This window comes from Xyrauchen texanus, chromosome 19 (assembly GCF_025860055.1).
Source record: "Xyrauchen texanus isolate HMW12.3.18 chromosome 19, RBS_HiC_50CHRs, whole genome shotgun sequence".
NCBI classification, from domain to species: domain Eukaryota; kingdom Metazoa; phylum Chordata; class Actinopteri; order Cypriniformes; family Catostomidae; genus Xyrauchen; species Xyrauchen texanus.
Genome location: NC_068294.1, coordinates 24,046,742 through 24,069,717, shown reverse-complemented (window position 1 = coordinate 24,069,717; position 22,976 = coordinate 24,046,742). Strand labels below are relative to the sequence as shown.

The 22,976-nt window shown below is 36.5% G+C and overlaps 1 protein-coding gene across 1 annotated transcript; it reads right to left on the bottom strand.

The window, feature by feature from the left end:
- Positions 1 to 75: 75 nt before the first annotated feature.
- LOC127659563 (proteolipid protein DM beta-like) lies at positions 76 to 22,856 on the bottom strand. Its single transcript, XM_052149435.1, has 7 exons — positions 22,502 to 22,856; positions 8,086 to 8,278; positions 7,302 to 7,458; positions 6,038 to 6,188; positions 5,709 to 5,785; positions 5,478 to 5,543; positions 76 to 720 (listed from the first exon to the last, which is right to left on the bottom strand). The coding sequence occupies exons 1-7, from the start codon at positions 22,536 to 22,538 to the stop codon at positions 568 to 570; spliced, it is 834 nt and encodes a 277-aa protein (XP_052005395.1). The 5' UTR covers positions 22,539 to 22,856; the 3' UTR covers positions 76 to 567.
- Between the last annotated feature and the right edge of the window lie 120 nt (positions 22,857 to 22,976).

Below are 22,976 nucleotides of genomic sequence, written 5' to 3'. Positions count from 1 at the left end.
CTTTTAGGAAAATAATGCAGAATGAGCAAGCCATCTGCTGGTATTGGCTTCAAACCTTCTAATGATTAAATAAGAAGGTGAGAAAGATAGGGAGAGAGAGAGAGAGAGAGAGAGAGAGAGAGAGAGAGAGAGAGAGAGAGAGAGAGAGAGAGAATTATTTACTTTTTTACCCAACATTTTTTTCATGCTTTATGTCTTTGATAATGACATTTCAAGTGACAAACACACATGAAAAATTAGAAAACTGACCATATATGTAAGAATGATTCATGTACTGATGGTAAAAAATTTTAAAAAGAGAAATATATTCAAAAAGTTTTGTGAGGTGGAAAAACCTGCACAATTTCTTTAAAAAAAAAAAAGAAATACAACAATGTGAAAAAACCTACAACACTACTTCTAGCTCTACATAATAATAATAATAATAATAACGTTTGTGCCAGAGGTAATGGGTTGGCCATGGGGTTGGTCATATGACACACCACCTGGACTACACCAGTGCCAAAACTCCCTTCAACAGAAAGTGAAAGCACTGAGGGTCCTCTCGCCCTCGCTGCTGTTTCTGTCTTATGTGTAGGCATTGAGTCGTTCCTTGGAGCGCGTGGAGTGGATGTCATGCAGCTCCTGCTCCTCCTTGGACTTACAGTCCTCGTATTTCTGCATTTTACATGCATCCTTCACATAGGCCCAGTTGGCAGACAGCACCATCAGATAGTGAATCTGAAGCAATATCATAATCATAATATCATCAACACAAACTCAGTCAACAAAACTTGCATTTGTACAAGACTTTCTACATTTATATTATTCTGACATATAGTTTTACATTGTTTTATTTATACACCTGGTCACAAGGTGTACAGAGAAATGAAACCTACAAATATTCTTATTTCTTTAAAGAAATAGTAAAAATTTAACTATTTCCCCAAAATTAAAATTTGCTCATCATTTACTCATCAAATCCATATGACTTTCTTCTGTGAAATGCAAAAGGAGAATTTTAGGGACTGATAGTCTCAGTCACCATTCACTTTCATTATTTGGAAAAGGATGCAGTGAGAGTGAATGGCTGTCATTCAGCCTTACCTCTTCTTTCATGTTCCACATAAATAAAAGAAAGTCACACTGGTTTGGAACAACATGAGGGTGAGTTATTGATGAAGGAATTTTCATTTTTGGGTTAACTGTCCCTTTGCTCTATTGTATTATTTAATTAGAATTAACTGTTCTGTTTGTGATACTGAAATATTTCTTAATTATCAGTTTGTGTCATGGTCTCGTGTATATTGAAGAAAGATCTTAGCTAGTGCACAGCAGACCGTTATGAAGCAGGTTGATCGCTCTAAATTTAGCTGTGGCACCAGCAGGAGGCAGCATTGTAAAGTATCCAAACACCTCTCATATGTGCTCTGACAATGTGCCTTGGGTTTGGTGAAAAATTTAGTCTTCTACAAATAGCCTATGCATAAAAATACCTTGAAGAATGCACTGTTCTTACTCTCATTATGTGTAACCCCCCAAAAAAGCTTTCTACATATGTGAATTATTTAAACATAAAGTGAGGCATGTAAAAAAAATTAAAAGTTAAATCAAAAGCAGTATTGATTTTAACAAAAAAGTATATATGTATAATTTACAAATAAATTTGTAAACGATCTGAAGTATTTTAAATGATCTGAAGTATTGTCATGCATATTATAGCACACAATAGGCGCTCTATTTTTGTACAAAGCACAGCGCTATGCGCTACAACCATGTGTAGCATCTTATCAAAATATCCAGAGAGCACCAATTCTAAGCACTATTTCTGTGCCATCGCAAAGGGCAAGTGGGCGAGTTTGCACTTTCTTTGCGTGCAAACTGTGGGTGTATTGTATTTAATTAAAGTGGTGCAAAGCGCAACTTGCTGTTTCCTTGAGAAACAGGAAGCCTTAAGATGTTTCGAAAGCTGGTCTTTTTGCAATGCAAAGACTGAATTCAGTTCCTGCATTTGCAGCCTGGAGATTTCATCAGCAGGTGGTAAAAACTGGAACATCAAATTATGCCCATGACGATCACTGTTGTAGCCAGGGCTGGACTGGCTTTTGGGCTGATCAGGGGTGCACTGGCCATCAGGAGAACCGAGCGGGCCTGTGGTTCGGCCGTGAAATGTGCATAATGGGCGATAAGCAACAATGAGCCACTGCGACGCTGCGATATGCAGAAAAGATATTCCCAGTCCAGCCCGTGTTATAGCCGTTTTATATAACAAATATTAATGAGATTTGTGTTAAACTATCTTTAGGTCATGGTTTGTTATTTATTATGTTTTTATTTACAATTGTATTTATGATCTAATATGTATTGGTATTTTTCAACCTGTTCTCCTAGAGCAGGGGTCGGAAACCTATGCCTTGCGAGCCACAAGTGGCTCTTTGTTAAAAATCAAGTGGCTAACCGGGTGTCTCACCATTCACCAACACATGATCGTTTAAAACTTTCTAGAGATCTAGAGCTACTCCAAATGAAAGGTTTGAAATGAACACCCGCCATAGGCTATGCAGAGTATTTTGCTGATGTACCAGCCACTGTGGAAGGCGACCTATAAGACTTCTCGGAGTGATATATTGCAAGAAATTAGACACAAAGATGCGTGTTTGATGAAACATGATTATATTTTAAAGAACAGATGAAAGAAAAGCTGCCGATGCATGTTTGATTTGTGTGTGCAGTGAGCTCTGCAGTACAATGAAAGCGCTTCTCCAAGACACACACATGCATAGAGTTCTGGGCCTCGTTTCCCAATAACTATAGATCTTAGCAGTTAAGAGCATTTCCGAGTGATTTTATGACTGAAGTTCATTAAGTATTATGAAGTTCGTTATTTCTGATGTGCACCCAGGGTGTTTAATAGCACCCGCCACCCGCAAAATGTGCTGAGGCTCAATCAAGTTCACAAGCTACTCGTCCAAATGTATTTCATGCGCAAGTAATTTTGCTCATCTACTCACAACAGGTGGGTGACCTGTAAGACGTCTCGGAGTGACACATGACAAGAAATTCTGTTTCTTGAAGAAACACATTTTATTATATTTTTTTTAAGAACAGACAAAAGAACAGCCGTCAATGATTGTGTCTGATTCGCTGTTTGTTCAGAGGCGTGCAATGGGACCCTGACTCATGGAGCAAGCCCATGGAAAGAGTTATCACTCCTTTTTCTCCGTTTCATTCAACTGAAAACTGTTTGGAAGAATAAAGTTGTCTATGAGAATGCTGCACATGATCTCCGATCATCTCGTGAGTTTTGCTTTATTTCCAGAGAGCAGTTCACTCTTACACATTGCGAACGCATCTCTGCAGGTTCAGTAATATATACAGGTATCTTTGTATTAAATAAACAAAGACAAAAGTGATTCAATCATAAAGTAATACAAGACACGTTCACCTTGAACCTAAAATTTTGTTTTATTTTCTTTTCTTTAGGCAGCATTAACTGTATTAACAAACGCAATACAAACACATTCGATAACAACACACATTTGGCAGCATTTTTTGGGAACAAAAGGGAATTTATTAGGCTTATGTATTATGATGATTATTATAATTATATTTACAGTTGTACTTGTTTTAATTTGTATACTATTGTATACTATAATTTGTATACAAGATTCTTTAATAACTTCGTTATTTTAATAGCTTTTTTCATTTCGTTTAAAGTGCCATTTGAATTTATAAACGTATTTTGTTTAAGTTTTTCGTGTTTCAATAAATCAATAAAATTTTTAAAGCAAAATCAATCAAGCAAAAATATTCACCATATAGGCCTAATCGGATATCGCAATATTTTAAATGCGATTATTTTTCATGAACAATTGTCAAATGTATTTATCTCACACAAAAGCGTGTACTCAATTCCATATTACCTATTAATATTTGCACATTTGTTCGTATTTGAGTAGTCTATGGGCAATATAAACATTTAATTTGATTGAAAAACATTGTTTTTGTTAATAGTAAATTTTTTAGTTGTGGTATGGCTGTTTATAAAAAAACGCATCAACCAAAAATACAAAAATTGGCTCCTAAGTGAAAAAAGTTCCCGATCCTTGTCCTAGAGTGATTTTTAAGTCACTGCAAAAGGGGCAGAAGAAAAAAGTGTGCGAGAAATATTTTGGGGATTTGGTATGAATTTTTGACCACTTTTACTTTATTGTTATTTTGATTATATTTTCATTTTGTCTGAAGTGTCATTTGAATTTAGAAATATTTTTGTTTTATGTTTTCTTGCTTGATAGGGAATAGACTATAGGACACAGATGGTGCCGGAGGTGAACTTCAGAATTAAATTGTACTTGGCACAGCTCATTAGTGCTCAGCACGCAATTTCGCCAAACTCACTTGCGCCTAGACTTAGCACATGCTTGCACGAAAATACCAAAACGCCCAGGCCATGCCCATCGACATTGCGTGTATATGACTTATGGCATATCAAAATAGGGCCCATATATGTTGCTTATTTCAGTGCATCAATTTGCTTGATTATGCAAATCAGATGAACATTTTGCATGCTTTATGAATTAGGCCACACCCTGATTTTCTCATCTTGAGAAAAGGAAATACGAAGAATACATTGTGTTTAACAATCAATAAATTAACTTTTTTTCCAAAGCAGGGGACTGAAAAGCCCACATCATCCCAGAAATATATGTTATAAATACGTTCTCTTTTTCAGAAAATGGTTCCTCGCAAATATCTGAACGCTGCTTGCTACAAGCTCTAGAGCCTTTCTTCTCGCAGTTTCCATGACAACCAAAAGACATGCCCACCATCTCTCCGTGAATGTGTGAGAGAGATGACGAGAGACAGAAAGAGAGAGAGACAGAGAGATATAGAAAGATGGAGAGATGAGAAGCAAACGAAAACAGCAAAAAGATGAAAGGAAAACAGATGTTAAATAACAAGAAAGAGAAGCACATGAGAGAGCTGCCTGTGCAACAAATGCTCAAACAATCTCCCTGAATGACTTAAAGTCATGAAACATTGTCAATGCATTCTTATCTCGCTCCTTTAGACCCACATACAGAAGCTGCAGAAGGTGATGTCCTTCTTTTAGCATCTTCAGCCTAATAATCACATGGTTGCCAGTTTTAAGGGAAAACATCCAAATTATCCATTTTCAATTTAAAAATGTTTTTTTATTAATTTTGTTTATTTTTTTGGTAACTATGGTAACTTTGCTGTTTTTATTTTTATCATCATGACATTGACTGTGATAACTGTTGACTGAAATAATTAATTGCAATTTATAAATGCATCAAACATGAATTTATAATTTGCCAGGCATAACCATGCATCTGACTACTTTTTTAAACAGATTTAAAAGATATCAATAGTATGAGCATTGTGATTGTATAAAGAAAGAAAGAAAGAAAGAAAGAAAGAAAGAAAGAAAGAAAGAAAGAAAGAAAGAAAGAAAGAAAGAAAGAAAGAAAACTTACCATTGCAATAACAGCTGCTCCAGCCCCAGCCAGTGCACAGACAAACAGATGGAAAGTCATGTCCAGCTTTCAGGAAAAGAATAGAAAGTAATGAATGAGCCTTCAGTTAACATTATGGGTTGCTTTTCACGATAGAAATTAGCTATAAAATATAATTTTGAAATGATGGGGAACATATGCGTTTGTGAATATAGCTTTCCATGTCTGTGCTTTATACATATGTAAAATTACCTCATTTGATGCACACATTTTGTTGAATTTTTCAGATTTTGCACACACAGTCCTCTCCTCTCCAATGGGCACAACACCTAAAATCCACAATATTAATAATTTCTCCAGAGCAAGAGCAAACTGTGTTTATAATGTAAATGGGGTGATAGGAATGGATTTGCAAACAGATTATTTTTGCATAACTGTCAGAAAGAAGGAACAAAACAACATCTGTCAAAAAGAAGGAACAAAACAACAACAAAAACAAATGTTTAAAACCATCTTTTTACTTGCACAATTATCAATACAAAAACTTCTGCCAGCAAAACCCTCAGATTGTAAAGTCATACCAAACTGGCGTGGGTCAAGACATAAACTTCCCTCCAGGGCAGTCATGTTTTGGCAAATGGTCCAGATGTTGAAATACACGAAGACAGGCAAAGAGGTGAATGCTGTCACACCCAGCCAAGCCAACATGAAGATGTACGTCAGCATGATGAACTGGAGAAAAAAGCTTTAACACTTACAATATGTCTATATGTCAAGGCACTCTAATGATGGGGATCAAAAATTTCACAACCTCGGATAATTTGCATTTGAGTATTTAGTCTAGATTAGAAAGTGAAATAGATATTTTGTTAAAGGTGCACTCAGTAACTTTTGTTTTGGTGTCATCTTGGACTTGGACACTGACACCTAGCAGTAGCAGCATAGCAGCTCAGATGAAGCATCAATTAAAATCAATATAAAATAATTTAAAATCAATAGTTTTGAGTTTCAGATGCTATTGTAGAAATTTGGTATTCACGGTCAGCCATGATTACTTTAATCAATGAGTGAAAGTGTCAAATAACAGGACGGTAACTGAGATTAAGGGAGTATTGTTCAGCTGATTCGAACATGGCAGCTCCCATGTGTGGACCCTCTCCATGTAGAATGAAACAGCTTTTATAAGGTTACTGATGTGACTCGAGTCTTCATTTGAATGCGAGTGGTCATGATTTCCTACATAAATGGCAAAATTACAATTCCTGTCTTTAGGAGTTCAACTTTTTTCATGATAAAATAATTAATGAGTGCACATTTAAATATTTTAGTCTATTTTTAAGACTTTCCAATAAACTGAATTGAGCTACCTTTAAAAATGGAACATATTATGAATGCAGAATAAATGTTTTATTAATGAGGAGTTTGAACATTAAAAACATAGTAAACAATAATTTATTAGTTTTAAATAATACATTTTGTTACATTTCAAAACCAATTTGCTTTGCCATTAATTGAATTAATTTTATTCTTGTAAAGCATAATAAAATAAATATAATTCACATAATTTATTTAAATCTTCAGTAAAAACTGTAACATGAATTCACTAAACAGTGTTTAACTACCTGTCTTATAGTTTGCTGGGGTTCAAATAAATGAATTACAATAATTTCAACTGCAATATGTTTCACTTAGCACAAATGAAAGGAGAGTAACTCGATTTTACTCTTGCAATATTTTGTAGCCTATAAATGGATGTCATCTTTATGTGCTGCAGTTACTCGTTGTGACTATGTGCTTGGCCTTTTCTAAATTACAATGCATTGAGTGTTTCCAGTGATTTCTCACCCATGCACTGATGCAGCGTCCACAGGTGGTGATCTTGAAGTCTCCATACAGGTCCTTTATTGCTCCACTGGTGAAGAAGCCTTCTACCATCAGAAGAATGCCATACACAAAGAACGCAGAGGCAATGCCATAGATCACGTACTTGATAATATCAATGCTGTGGAAAAACATAACAAGTTCAGTATGGTCCCTGAACATTTTAAAGGAACAGTTCACAATTAAAAAAAAAACAACAACACAAGTTCCAACATGAACACATGTGCCACATTGTGAACAAGCTTCTCTCATAGTGCTCATGAATGTGCAACGGACACTAATATTTTCACTGGCAAATTTCCTCACTAAAACCTCTTGTATGCCTTAAGAAGACTTGGAATATGATGCACAAATTGTATGGATTACTTTTATTCTACTTGAAGCTTTAAAGTAAGTCACTAGCAACTGCCATTTTCTTTAATAGATGGTCTGTTATATTTATTAAAACATCTCCTTTTGTGTTCTGCATTAAAAAGAAAGTCACACAGGTTTAGAACGACATGGGCATGGGTAAATTATGGCAGAAATTGTATTTTTGGGCAAGCTATTCCTAAAAAAATTTAATTTGTGAATAGTTTGATCTACTGATTCCATAATTTCTGCATTAATTGACTATTTTTCATATTATATATGAAAATGTATACTTTATTGCATTTGTCGTCACAATTATATGGCATAGGCTGTTTGTACAAAAAGTATATATTGTCCTAAGTTTATATTGCTTGTTCAATGTACTGGGATAACTTACATTGTAAAGACATCCAAGGCATCTTCAGGTGCCCTGATCACCTCAAAGTAGTTCTGGAGGATGGTGACCGTTCCAGAAAGAGCCTCATGTCCACATCCACAGAAGAGCGCCACCCCAGCATACAGCAGGATGGTGGCAATCAGGGAAGGATAAGGGATGCCCCGTAGACATTTGAGACAACACTCCATACATCCTGAGTGGGGAAAAAACAGAGATTGTATAATTTATCTGAAAGGTACAGTACGAACAAATTGCTGTCTTACTGACAGATAGAATCTGAATGAGAAGCTTTCTCTGCAAAATATTTAAAAATATGTTTCTACAGCTTTTATTTGCTATTTAAGAGAGAAGTCTGCTCGCTAAGAAAGCATTAGATGAATAAATGTTTGTGTGTGCCCAGTGTCTAGCTTCTGCCTGACAAGACTAACAAGTACCCAGGCATTTGGAACTAAATCCTTAATTCATTCTCTCTGAACTGGTTCCAGTGAGGTCCAGCTGACCACTGTGTATTTGTATGTTACTCTTCAATGATTTGCAAAATAGTCCCTGCAGCAGACTGTTTTAAATTCTCCTGTTGGCATCATACTTCAGAGTGAATCATAACAGTATGATTCATGAATAACAAAATGCATGGGAGGCTGAGAGCAGGGATTGAATGTGACATTTACTGATTCTGATTGAGCTTTTCCAAATGATGGCCTTGAAGTTTTTGAGTTTCATTACATTGCATTTTTGAGTTTAGGGTGCATTTGAGCAGCCTATTTTCTAGAGACACTGTTGCCATTTTTAAATAGCATACATTGTGTTCTTATCTTTTTAATAAAGATAAATCAAAATTACAATCTGTTCAGTAAAGAAACATACAATTTATTGCAAGTGGTGAACTAAGAACTGACTTATCTGTCCAAACAATAGAACATTTAGCAAGTGTGTACTTATTAGTGAAAATTTTATTTCAATACAGCTCAAATAGTTTATATATTCTAACTCAGTGTTTGTTTGGCAATCCAGTGAATGATCCTGCATGATTTACACTGCTAAAGAGTTATGATGATCATGGATTTGGTTGAGGTCAGTGCTCCTGATAGATGTCAGATCTTTGAATGTGAATTATGGAATGGTAATGATGCTGTAATAAACCTCAGACCTGGCTTTACAGTGGCTTTGGCAAAGAACCTAACTGTCTATAGCAACTGCTGTGAGTGAGGATATGGACAGATCAGTTTCTTTATAGTTTTTGATAGATCAACACGTTTCTTAATTTGCTAACACATTCCTTACTTAGTAATACGTTATTTTAAGTAAGGTTTATTTACATTTGGAATAATATTAAAATATTTAAATATGGAACTCATATTATCATTCACACTACACTAATTACTCTTTTGATTCAGATTAATGTTAAGTAATTCTCTTCACTGTTAGGTCCAATGTCTCCTGGTTGGCTGGGAGTAGTCACATGTTCTGAAGCCACAAATTACATTACAATGCAGTCTCAGTCTTCATTTAAAGGTGCTGGGCAATGAAACAGAATTAAAAATGCTTGCAGATTTCACAGATAGTAATACAGGCTTGAATCTTAAATACTTACAGGATTGTCTCACTGACAAAAAATAACATGCAAAAAATATTGTAATCTTATGCCATTTACCATTTGACAGCCCAAGCCAAAAATCCTTTACCAGACCAAAACAACATTGTATATTACGTTAATTAACTTATGATGTTTATTGACTTATTGTGTCATATAGCATAACTTCTGGTAAGACATTATCACAAAGTTCTATTTGTTTATATTAGATAACATGAACTAAAAATGAACAATATGTTTACAGAATTTATGTATCTTGGTTATTGTTTATTTGAACATATATTAATACATTTTTAAAATGAAACGTTGTATATATTAACATTTTCTAATGCACTTTCTAATAAACTAACATGAACTAACAATAAACAATTGTAATTGTGTAAACTTACATTAACAAAGATATTCATTGTTAGTTCATGATAACTAATGAATTGAAGGTTCACCCAAAAAAAAAAATTCTCTCATCATTTTCTCAACTTTATGCCATCCCAAATGTGTATGACTTTCTTTCTTCTGCTCAACACACACACACACACACACACACACACACACACACACACACACACACAAAGGTATTTAGAAGAATATCTCAGCTCTGTAGGTCCATACATGCAAGTGAATGGTGGCCAGATCTTTGAAGGCCAGAAAGCACATAAAGGCAGCATAAAAGTAATCCATACAACTCTAGAGATTAAATCCATATCTTCAGAAGCAATTAAATAGGTGTGGGTAAGAATCAGATCAATATTTAAATCCTTTTTTTTTTCTCACCTTTTTCACCGCTTTCACCTTTTTTTGTTTTTGGTGATTCACATTCTTTGACTATATTGCCACCTATTGGGCAGGGAGGAGAATTTATATAAAAAAAAATACTTAAATATTTATCTGTTTCTCACCCACACCTATCAGATCACTTCTGAAGATATGGATTTAACCACTGGATTTGTATGGATTACTTTTATGCTGCCTTTATGTGCTTTTTGGACCTTCAAATTTCTAGCCACCATTAACTTGAATGGTATGGACTTACAGAGGTGAGATATTCTTTTAAAAATCTTCATTGGTGTTCAGCAGAAGAAAGGAAGTCATACACATCTGGGATGGCATCAAGGTGAGTACATTATTAGAGAATTTTTATTTTTTTTGGTGAACTTTCCCTTTATCTAATGTTAATGAATGGAAATTTTTTTTAAAGTGTTACCATAAGTTAAACTGAAATACTGATTAAACACAATATGCCAGAACAGCCTAGCCTTAATGCGAATGGCTGTTGCTCTCAGACGTGAAATTGAATCAAATGTGCACAAAAGAGAGGCCTCACCTAAACAACATAAACAAAAGCAATATATAGGAGGGTCCTCTAATAATAAAGCAATTGACACTCCCACCCCACCCCATCGCCCCCATACCTCCCCTCATGTTCTTTGACTGCCCCCACCCAACCCCAATGCCCATCTGTCAGTCTGATGTCTAGCAGTGTCTAGCTTCTGCCTGACAAGACTAACAAGTACCCAGGCATTTGGAACTAAATCCTTAATTCATTCTCTCTGAACTGGTTCCAGTGAGGTCCAGCTGACCACTGTGTATTTGTATGTTACTCTTCAATGATTTGCAAAATAGTCCCTGCAGCAGACTGTTTTAAATTCTCCTGTTGGCATCATACTTCAGAGTGAATCATAACAGTATGATTCATGAATAACAAAATGCATGGGAGGCTGAGAGCAGGGATTGAATGTGACATTTACTGATTCTGATTGAGCTTTTCCAAATGATGGCCTTGAAGTTTTTGAGTTTCATTACATTGCATTTTTGAGTTTAGGGTGCATTTGAGCAGCCTATTTTCTAGAGACACTGTTGCCATTTTTAAATAGCATACATTGTGTTCTTATCTTTTTAATAAAGATAAATCAAAATTACAATCTGTTCAGTAAAGAAACATACAATTTATTGCAAGTGGTGAACTAAGAACTGACTTATCTGTCCAAACAATAGAACATTTAGCAAGTGTGTACTTATTAGTGAAAATTTTATTTCAATACAGCTCAAATAGTTTATATATTCTAACTCAGTGTTTGTTTGGCAATCCAGTGAATGATCCTGCATGATTTACACTGCTAAAGAGTTATGATGATCATGGATTTGGTTGAGGTCAGTGCTCCTGATAGATGTCAGATCTTTGAATGTGAATTATGGAATGGTAATGATGCTGTAATAAACCTCAGACCTGGCTTTACAGTGGCTTTGGCAAAGGACCTAACTGTCTATAGCAACTGCTGTGAGTGAGGATATGGACAGATCAGTTTCTTTATAGTTTTTGATAGATCAACACGTTTCCTAATTTGCTAACACATTCCTTACTTAGTAATACGTTATTTTAAGTAAGGTTTATTTACATTTGGAATAATATTAAAATATTTAAATATGGAACTCATATTATCATTCACACTACACTAATTACTCTTTTGATTCAGATTAATGTTAAGTAATTCTCTTCACTGTTAGGTCCAATGTCTCCTGGTTGGCTGGGAGTAGTCACATGTTCTGAAGCCACAAATTACATTACAATGCAGTCTCAGTCTTCATTTAAAGGTGCTGGGCAATGAAACAGAATTAAAAATGCTTGCAGATTTCACAGATAGTAATACAGGCTTGAATCTTAAATACTTACAGGATTGTCTCACTGACAAAAAATAACATGCAAAAAATATTGTAATCTTATGCCATTTACCATTTGACAGCCCAAGCCAAAAATCCTTTACCAGACCAAAACAACATTGTATATTGCGTTAATTAACTTATGATGTTTATTGACTTATTGTGTCATATAGCATAACTTCTGGTAAGACATTATCACAAAGTTCTATTTGTTTATATTAGATAACATGAACTAAAAATGAACAATATGTTTACAGAATTTATGTATCTTGGTTATTGTTTATTTGAACATATATTAATACATTTTTAAAATGAAACGTTGTATATATTAACATTTTCTAATGCACTTTCTAATAAACTAACATGAACTAACAATAAACAAATGTAATTGTGTAAACTTACATTAACAAAGATATTCATTGTTAGTTCATGATAACTAATGAATTGAAGGTTCACCCAAAAAAAAAAATTCTCTCATCATTTTCTCAACTTTATGCCATTCCAAATGTGTATGACTTTCTTTCTTCTGCTCAACACACACACACACACACACACACACACACACACACACACACACACAAGGTATTTAGAAGAATATCTCAGCTCTGTAGGTCCATACATGCAAGTGAATGGTGGCCAGATCTTTGAAGGCCAGAAAGCACATAAAGGCAGCATAAAAGTAATCCATACAACTCTAGAGATTAAATCCATATCTTCAGAAGCAATTAAATAGGTGTGGGTAAGAATCAGATCAATATTTAAATCCTTTTTTTTTCTCACCTTTTCACCGCTTTCACCTTTTTTTGTTTTTGGTGATTCACATTCTTTGACTATATTGCCACCTATTGGGCAGGGAGGAGAATTTATATAAAAAAATACTTAAATATTTATCTGTTTCTCACCCACACCTATCAGATCACTTCTGAAGATATGGATTTAACCACTGGATTTGTATGGATTACTTTTATGCTGCCTTTATGTGCTTTTGGACCTTCAAATTTCTAGCCACCATTAACTTGAATGGTATGGACTTACAGAGGTGAGATATTCTTTTAAAAATCTTCATTGGTGTTCAGCAGAAGAAAGGAAGTCATATACATCTGGGATGGCATCAAGGTGAGTACATTATTAGAGAATTTTTATTTTTTTTGGTGAACTTTCCCTTTATCTAATGTTAATGAATGGAAACATTTTTTAAAGTGTTACCATAAGTTAAACTGAAATACTGATTAAACACAATATGCCAGAACAGCCTAGCCTTAATGCGAATGGCTGTTGCTCTCAGACGTGAAATTGAATCAAATGTGCACAAAAGAGAGGCCTCACCCAAACAACATAAACAAAAGCAATATCTAGGAGGGTCCTCTAATAATAAAGCAATTGACACTCCCACCCCACCCCATCGCCCCCATACCTCCCCTCATGTTCTTTGACTGCCCCCACCCAACCCCAATGCCCATCTGTCAGTCTGACAGCCACAGTGCCATTCCTGCCTCGCCCCTCCCCCAGCCACCAATTAATCCCTACAACTGTGGGGTCACTATGAACCAGTGGACACACTGATATTTGATAAGTTCGAAGGGAATCTTTCCCACACGACTCTCAAAGAACATGCAACAAAGGGCCATATTCTAAATACGAATGCCAATCCTTACCATGGAGAGGAGAGAGAAAGGAAAGTGAGGGGATGAGGGAGTGCGACAGATGAAAGAAAAAGACAGTGGGAGTCAGAGAGACAGGCAGATGGAGAGAAATAGAGATGCAGAGGAAATGCTTTGATTAGACTCCTTAAACTAAAGGTATTGAGAGTGATGATGTTGCAGCAAAAAAGCTATTTACTTGCTGTTTATTTTAACCTTTTACACACACACTCAAATCTTCACCATTCATAACTTGCTCAATCGGACCCTCTTAAGCTTTCAGCCTTTGTCTAAATATGTTTCAAAAAGGATTTGAGTAATTTTCCTATTTAAAGTGATTAGCATTACATTAGACTGAATGCAGTTTTTCTGCCAAGATAAAATAATTGTAATTTAATTGAACCTGATCACATCAAGTGGCTAAATGAGGGGCACTGTGCGATCTCTGGCCACTCCCTAGAAGCAGGATTTCATCATTGCATGTCTACATGGCTTCTCTGCACATGTTTAATCAACCAGCAGGGTTGCCATGATGATGGAGGTGCTGGCCCTGAGAATGGGCCGGGCCTGTGCGAGTACAATGACCCACTTACAGCGCTGTGTGTCAACACATTCAGCAGTGAACAGGCTGAATGGGAGACATATTTACAAGGATTACAGGGGGGGAAACATAGCTTTGCTCAGTCCAGCCCTGAAAACAGCAGGAACGGCACCGACTACATGACTATATTCAGCTGCGCTGCTGCTGGAGCTGCTAGAAGATTACTGTACTCTTTGCATCCTCCTCATTACCACCCCAGCACTTCTATCAGCAGAAATGAACCCATATGCAATCCATAGCAGTGACATACAAAAGCAATTTAGACTCCTTTGTGAAAGCAACAATGTATGAGAGGCAGTGTGTTATAGCGATTTTACAGCAAGTAAGAGGTGTTTTAGGCACATTGCAAAAGCAGACAATCTAAATCACTCTTTGCCATGGTAAAATCACTCTATGGACTTGAAACCAATGTTCAATCATTTACGTTTATCCATCTAAACAAATTGGAATAAACAATTCTGCTTGAGGTTGGCATGTAGCAACTCATATCTCATTAATGAAGAATATGCAGTCACAGGTTTGCATTTATAATAATTTTACAACAGCGTCAAGCATGGCAAATCCAATCAGAATTAAGAGTTGGAACTCTTCGTTTTAGAAATGTGGTTTGTTTGTTTGGAACTCAAACAACTTCTCTCAAAACAGAACCTAATGGATCTGTTCTCATGACAATCTGGCCTATTGGAAATAATTGGGAGAACAATAGAGCATGGAACTCGCTTACTATCAATAGACATGACTCAATTTTGAGGACAATTAGTGAAACTTCAGTGTCCCTGAGAGGTCTGACCAGAGTGTGAGAACAACAGAAGGGTCAAGATTAGAATGTTGCCTCAGGATTACACAAGAAAGAAAGAAAAAGGCATTTAAACTGCCAGATAACTTCCCACAAAGTTATTGAATTAAAGTGACATGCTTTCCTTTTGACTTAAAGTTGCATGTTTCAACCTGTGTGGCCCTTTTCAAATCCATCACACCCAAGAGAAATTAATTTTCACCGCAGGATTAAGCCAATCATATTCTGACAGTAAAAGACCAAAGGAAATTCAAAACAAGTGATATTTACCCTTGTATAATGCATCAGCCAATCACAATTTGCAATATGCAATAATAATGAAACAGGTGTTTTCAAATGTGTCAAAAATCTGCACACAATAATTCCATCTTTGAGACACTGTATAACAGCAAATCATGCTGAATACAGTTATGAATGTCTCTTATGAGAATAGTATCAGTGGATGACGTTACACCGACAAATGGGAGCCCTTATAGCTTTTTGTTCATTACATACAGGATATGAACTGTTGATATCAACAATTACATTTTCACTAGTTAAATTCTAATTCTTGATATCAAGAATGTAATTTTCACTAGTGCAAATACCAACTGTTGTTATCAATAATTAAATTTCCTGAATATCATAAATTACATCATAACCTGTAGAAATCACATTCTTGATATCAAAAATGGAATTTCAACTTCCTCACACCCGGCCACTAATCAAGCTAATTAGCCATCGAGAGGGATAAAGTCCGACCGAAGACGGCAGAGTGACAAAGAGAGAGATTTACGGACAGCTGTCTGACACCTTTGTGTGTTTGAATTAAGTTTCTTATTAAAATATTATTTCTATTCTCAAGCCGGTTCTCGCCACCTCTTTTCCATTAATACCTTTACAACACTGGTGATGAAACCTGGGAAGGATGCGAGTCCTCACCACTACGATCCACCCCAATGGAGCAGCCGTGGCCAACTGCCGGGGGATGTAGGAGCCCGGCCACCTAAGAGCAGACGAACGGCCGCGGAAGGCGAAGGGAGAGGGGGCTCCTAGCCGACCACCTGGAGCAGTCAGGGCCGCTGCCAGGGGTGGGAGGAGACCCCTACCATCCGCTAAATGCAGTGAGGTCGTGACTACGGGGTGTTCCGTCCTCCAGGGGCCAGAAGATTGCCTCCGATCCACCCGGGGAGGCCCGGCTGTCGTCCATTAGAGGGTGGAAGAGTGGCCGAGGACCAAGCTATGGCATATTGGAGAACCGGCGAGTAAGTGTTTTTTCTAACTCTCTCTCTCTCTCTCTCTCTCTCTCTCTCTCTCTCCCTCCCTCCGACTGCCGCTCCATGTTGGCCTTTCCCTCTCTTTTTTAAAATGTTTTGTTAATTTGGCCCGATCGCCGTTACAGCATGTAGGTGTACAGGACGGGTATGACCTGCCGGCAGACGGGGCAGAAGGCACGCCCCTCCCCAGGGAAAGGGGGGTGCGTCATGCCGGGGGCTCCCTGGCCTGAGAGAACGATGGAGGAAGCTAGGTGCGCGGAATCACGACCCGGCCCCTCCCACCATCCTGCCACAATGTCATTCACTCTTATTCAAAACGCTGTGTTTCTTACTAGTTGAAATTCCAATTTCACATATCAACTATTCTATTTTTACTAGTAAAAATATAATTTTTGATATCAAGTATGTAATATCTACTAGTGTAAATGCCCATTTTTGATATCAACAATTTAATTCCAACTAATAAAAATGCTAATATATTTGATATCAGTAATTCAGTTTTCACTAGTGACGATTTTAATTTCTGATATCTGTAATGTAATTGTTTCTAGTAAGTCTTGTTAGATATCGTTAAATTCACTCCAAATTACTGATATCTGAAATATACCTCCAGATATCAGACATCCCAGTTGTAACATGTTGAAATACATTTACATATATCAAGAATTAGCATTTCCATTAGTAAAACATGAATTCTTGATATAAAAAATTATGTCATAATTTGCAGAAATCACATTCTTGATATCAAAAATGGAATTTCAACTAGTAAAAACCATAATTCTTTATATTTGAAATTTAATTTTCTCTAGTTGAATTTTACAATGACCTCTGATACTGTTCCAAGCCGAATTTACTTTTATTGATTTGCAGGATAGGAATTGTTGATATCAAGAATATAATTTTCACTAGTGAGTCACTATGCCACCACAAGGAATTAGCGCGCATTGGGAATTGGGTATTCCAAATTGGGGAGAAATGGGAAGAAAAAAAAAGTACAAATTTTGTATTTTTGGTAAACAATGTTTACCAAACAGTGTTTATCTACTAACTACTGGATATGTCTACATGTATTTCTCATTATTCTTATAGAAGCTTAAATTGGTTGACAATGAATATTATTCTGGAAACAGTTCGATCCGTAAAGCCGCGGGTCCAGATGGCATTCCGGGCCACGTCATCAGAGCAAGCTAAAATCACTTGCTTAAATGTCTGGCGCCATGTTGCTCTGACTCCCATCATCAGCAAATGCTTTGAGAGGTTAATCAGAGATCACTTCTGCTCTGTGCTGCCCACGTCTTTGGATCCATTGAAGTTTGCCTACCGCAACAACCGCTCCACTGATGATGCCATTGCATCTACAATACACACTGCTCTCTCCCACCTGGAAAAAAGGAACACATATGTGAGAATGCTGTTTGTAGACTACAGCTCAGCATTCAACACCATATAGTGCCCTCCAAGCTTGATGAGAAACTCCGGGCTCTGGGCTTAAACAGCTCGCTGTGCAGCTGGATCCTGGACTTCCTGTCAGGCAGACGTCAGGTGGTTAGATTGGGCAGCAACCTCTCCTCATCACTGACCCGCAACGCTGTGTTCTCAGCCCACTCCTATATTCCATATACACACATGACTGTGTGGCAACACATAGCTCCAATGCCATCATTAAGTTTGCTGACGATACAACGGTGGTAGGTCTGATCACTGACAATGATGAAACAGCCTACAGAGAGGAGGTGCACATTCTGACATGCTGGTGTCAGGAGCACAACCTCTCCCTCAATGTCAGTAAGACCAAGGAGCTTGTTGTGGACTTCAGGAAGAAAGACAGAGAACACAACCCCATCACCATTAATAGAGCACCAGTGGAGAGAGTCAGCAGCTTCAAGTTCCTCGGTGTCCACATTACTGAGGAACTCTCATGGTCCGTCCACACTGAGGCCATTGTGAAGAAGGCTCACCAGCACCTCTTCTTCCTGAGATGGCTGAGGAAGTTTGGAATGAACCACCACATCCTCACACGTTTCTACTCCAGTACTGTAGAGAGCATCTTGACTGGCTGCATCACCTCCGGGTACATCAGTAGCACCGCCCACAACCGCAAAGCCCTGCAAAGGGTGATGCGAACTGCTAGAAACATCATCGGATGTGAGCTTCCCTCCCTCCAGGACATATATAACAGGCGGTGTGTGAAAAAAGCTCAGAGGATCATCAGAGACTCCAGCCACCCGAGTCATGGGCTGCTCTCACTGCTACCATCAGGCAGGAGGTATCGCAACATCAGGACCCGAACAGCCGACTACATAACAGCTTCTTCCCCACAAGCAATCAGACTTTTGAACACTTGATCTCTCACGATCAATAATCAGCACTGCACTTTATTAATCTTATATCTCAAACTGGACTGTCATAATTATATTCTCCACAATACAACTACTGTATATATATATTTTTGATATACTCTTTATTTTTCATTTTTATTGTATGTGTATTCTATATTGTGTGTATTGTTTACTGTACATTGTATATTATTATTGTGTTGTGTAAGTATGTGTACATTTGATATGTAAATATGTTGTTTTGAGTCACTCAAGCTTTTGTTGTTTAAATAATTATTTTAGTTTAATTTATTATTATTTAAATTTCTTATTAATTATATTATTTATTTATTTATTTATTGCAATGTACATGTTTTGTTAGGCTTTGTAAATGAATGTTTATTTTTAATTTGATATGATTAAATACATAAGAAATGTAATTCCCCTTCTTTGTGTATTTTTTAAATACTCTTTGTAACTTTATGAACAGGGAAACAATCACATATAATATAGTCAAATGGATAACAGATTACAATAAAGTTTCATTTGTTAACTTGAAAAACAATTAGCAATACTTTAACAGCATTTGTTTATCTTGGTTAATGTTAATTTCAACACTTATTAATATATTTTTAAATTAGAAGTAAATTTAACATTAGTTCATAAAATATAAATAAACAAAGTAATGTTTTATCCATTAACATTAACAGAGATTAATAAATGCCGTTAAGAATGTGTAGTATTTGTATAACTAATGTTAACACATGGAACCTTTTTGAAAAGTGTTGAAAAGACTACCATTAAATGTTTTAGATAGTAATCAAATCAAAGCTGATGTAAAAACAGCACATTTTGAATCTATAAATGCAAACAAACATTAGAAATGATGCTCCAAATGGTAGATGCCGCTAATCTACTAACACTGCATCAGTCCTGAGACTGCAGGCCTGGCGCTGCAGTCCTGAAACTTCTGCAAGTGATGATGTCATTGTTGATATCAATAATTCACATTTTTATTAGTGAAAATGTAATTGTTGATTTCAACAATTCATACCATGCAAATGAATAAAAGCTATAACAGCTTGCCATTCTAACAGAAATTTGCCTGTCAACAATGGAGATTAGAGAAATTTGCAGGAAAACAAAGAAGAGATAAGGAGTAGGACGGTGTATGTATGTGTGTGTGTGTGTGTGTGTGTGTGTGTGTGTGTGTGTGTGTGTGTGCCAAATGTCCTCTAATCCAATAATCATGAGAGGTAATGAAATGTCCATTCTCCCATTAGGCTGCTTAGTTCCCCACTTGATCTATTGTGCAGCAGTCTGCTCATCCACTATGGGTCAGAGAACCAGTCAATGTGTCTCTGTGAATAATCTACAGCTGATCATTGGAAATTTGGTTTTCTTTTATGGAGTCAATAAACCTGTCTGAGCCACCTAGACAACTGCAGTGTTTTGCAGTTACTGTATGTGGTCAAGGGTTTAATCAAATTTAAGAAAAGTTTGAGAAACTGGCATTGAAAAACCATATTGATAGATGACTAATCTAAATATTGGGGTCTATGTTAGGGGGCCCATAGGGTCTATGTTGGTTGTGGCCCTGAATGTTGCATTAGCAAGTACACAGTAAAAACAAATCATCTAAATCAAATAAATGTTTTACTCAAGTATAAAAATGCTATTTAGTCTAACTAAATCATTCTGATACAATTCATTAGATTACACCAACAAAAATATTTTTTACGGGTTTGATCAAGTAGAAATAAACCCTTAAGCTATCAAATGAAGGTTATCACTTTTTTCAGTTTATTATGCATTATACATATATGTCACATGTCACTTATTTAGAATTGTTAGAACTGGAATTGTGCATTATATCAAAGTCTTTCTAGCAAGTAAGTCCACTGGCAGCCGTTTTTGGAATGCTCTCAGGAAGCTATTTCCAGTTATGAAAGTGCAGCTGCTATCTACTTGAATGAGGAAAGACCGAAATCTCCAAATCAGTTGGTCAAGATTATGATCAAAGAACATATTTCAAATCAGCAGTAAAATCTGACAGCACTGGTATCATAAATTGTGCTTCTTTACCTCTGATTACACAAAAAAAAATAAAATAAAAAAAATAAAAACCCCGGCTTGTATAGATTATGTTCTCAGGTTTGACAGATTGACAGATGATGTCTGTATCTAAAAGAAGATTGGCTCTTTTACCTGTAAGGTGGGACTTAATTTCTACATCCGTTTACCATTGGGCATTCCAATTTCTCCAATTAATTTTAATAGTTGTTGCCCCTCTCTTCTAAATAGTTTTGCTTTAAACTAAAGACAGATTAGTACGAATATGGGTCTAAAACCTAGACAAGATGTTAATAAGTCTGTCTTGGTAGAAGCTCTTAAAATTCTCATAAAGTGACACTTTATGGCAATTTTGGACTGCCATCAAACAGATGCCAAATTGGAGAAGTTTCTTGTCACTCATTCAATATGTTTAAAGCAAAACTGATTAAAGGAAGATTTTGTCATATCCTAGAATCACATTTTTTAACAAGAAGTTCAGTTGGTGCACCTTCTATGGTCAATAAGTATTTCCTTTTAGGTTTTAAACACCTAAAAAGCCATTTTGCACTAGTCATTCTGAGATGAAATACTACCAATTGTAATGGCATCTCAGAATCCAAGAAATGAAATCCAAATAAACAATAAATTAAATGATAAAACAATAAAACATTACAGGGTGTTACAACACCCCCACAGGTTAACAAAATTTGCCTTTTTTATTTATTTTTATATTTTTTTTATTTACTTTTTCTTTTATAGTCAAGTGAAAATATTTTCTTCATAGACCACAAATATGAAAAAGGACCAAATATAATGATTTCCATCCTATGCTTGAAACCTCAGCCCTTGAAAATGGTGGCATTATAAACAGCAAGCTCCATCTCTCACACAAAGCCAACAAATTTCCCTGCACACGAATGAGATATAAAAACCAATGAACCCAAAGAAATTGAAGAAAGAAAACAAGGGTTTGGTAAAGACACAATGGACTTAAATGTCCATTGCATGCAGGAGTGGGCTCTCCCTTCTGTCTCAGCCTTCGTCAGACAGACTGACAGAAATGTGTGGCAAACAAAGACAGTCCCCTCAGATTGTTCACACACACACACACACACACACACACACACACACACCCATAAACACGCACAAACAGGATTCTTCCCCTGCACACACCCCTCTACACAATCATTGTCCAATCTAAAATCTATCAATTTGAAGGATGTGAAAAAAAAAATACTGTTTAGTTGCTCAGAAATCCTTTTTCATAATATTTGTATGAAATGCATCATCTGTAAATACATGAACATTTGCACTGAACATATGGCAGGAAACACTTATTCCTGCATGAAAAATAATATCCTATATTCTGATGTTTTTTATATACTCATTCTATAATCCACAAAATCAGAGACAATGAAATGCAAAGAGGGATTAGGAACAAAGGTGAACAACACAACCAGAAAGATGGATGGGAATATGCTAAGGGAGGAAAAAAGGATTCCTTTACCCTTCTGGGTCTGTCCCTCATCCAAGTCCTCCTCCATGTTGCCTTGTCCTCCGATTTCGGGGGTCTCTACAACAGTTACTAGTGTTGTGCTTGTGGATTAAAAGTCTTCTCCTAATACGCCTTCCTTTGCCTGCTTACCACAATAGAGGCTGAGGCTGAGGCTGGGTCTCAGTGCACAAGTCTCTCTCGCTCTCTCTCTCTCTCTCTCTCGTTCTCTCTCAGACTTTTACTCCCTCCTCCCTCTCACGCTCCTGCTACTACCCTGTTCCTCACAGAGAAGAGCTGCTGTCAACACAGATTGTTTTCAGTTGACTTGTGTTGTGTGAGGAGGTTCACTGTGGCATCTCAGTTCAGGCTTGTGCAAACCAGAATGTGCCAAGACATTCAGACCTCTACATACCTCACAACATTTATTTATGTGTATGTGAGGTAACACATGAGAGGTGGGCTTTTTGGGGTAGTCGAGCACCAAGCC

Bases quoted from the DNA above. Each gene is read 5' to 3' on its own strand.
- LOC127659563 (XM_052149435.1), bottom strand. From the start codon at position 22,538: ATGGAGGAGGACTTGGATGAGGGACAGACCCAGAAGG. The intron at 8,279-22,501 runs GTAAAGGAATCC...TTCCCCACTCAG, and splicing joins TGAGGGACAGACCCAGAAGG to GATGTATGGAGTGTTGTCTC. The intron at 7,459-8,085 runs GTAAGTTATCCC...GTTTTTCCACAG, and splicing joins GCCTTGGATGTCTTTACAAT to CATTGATATTATCAAGTACG.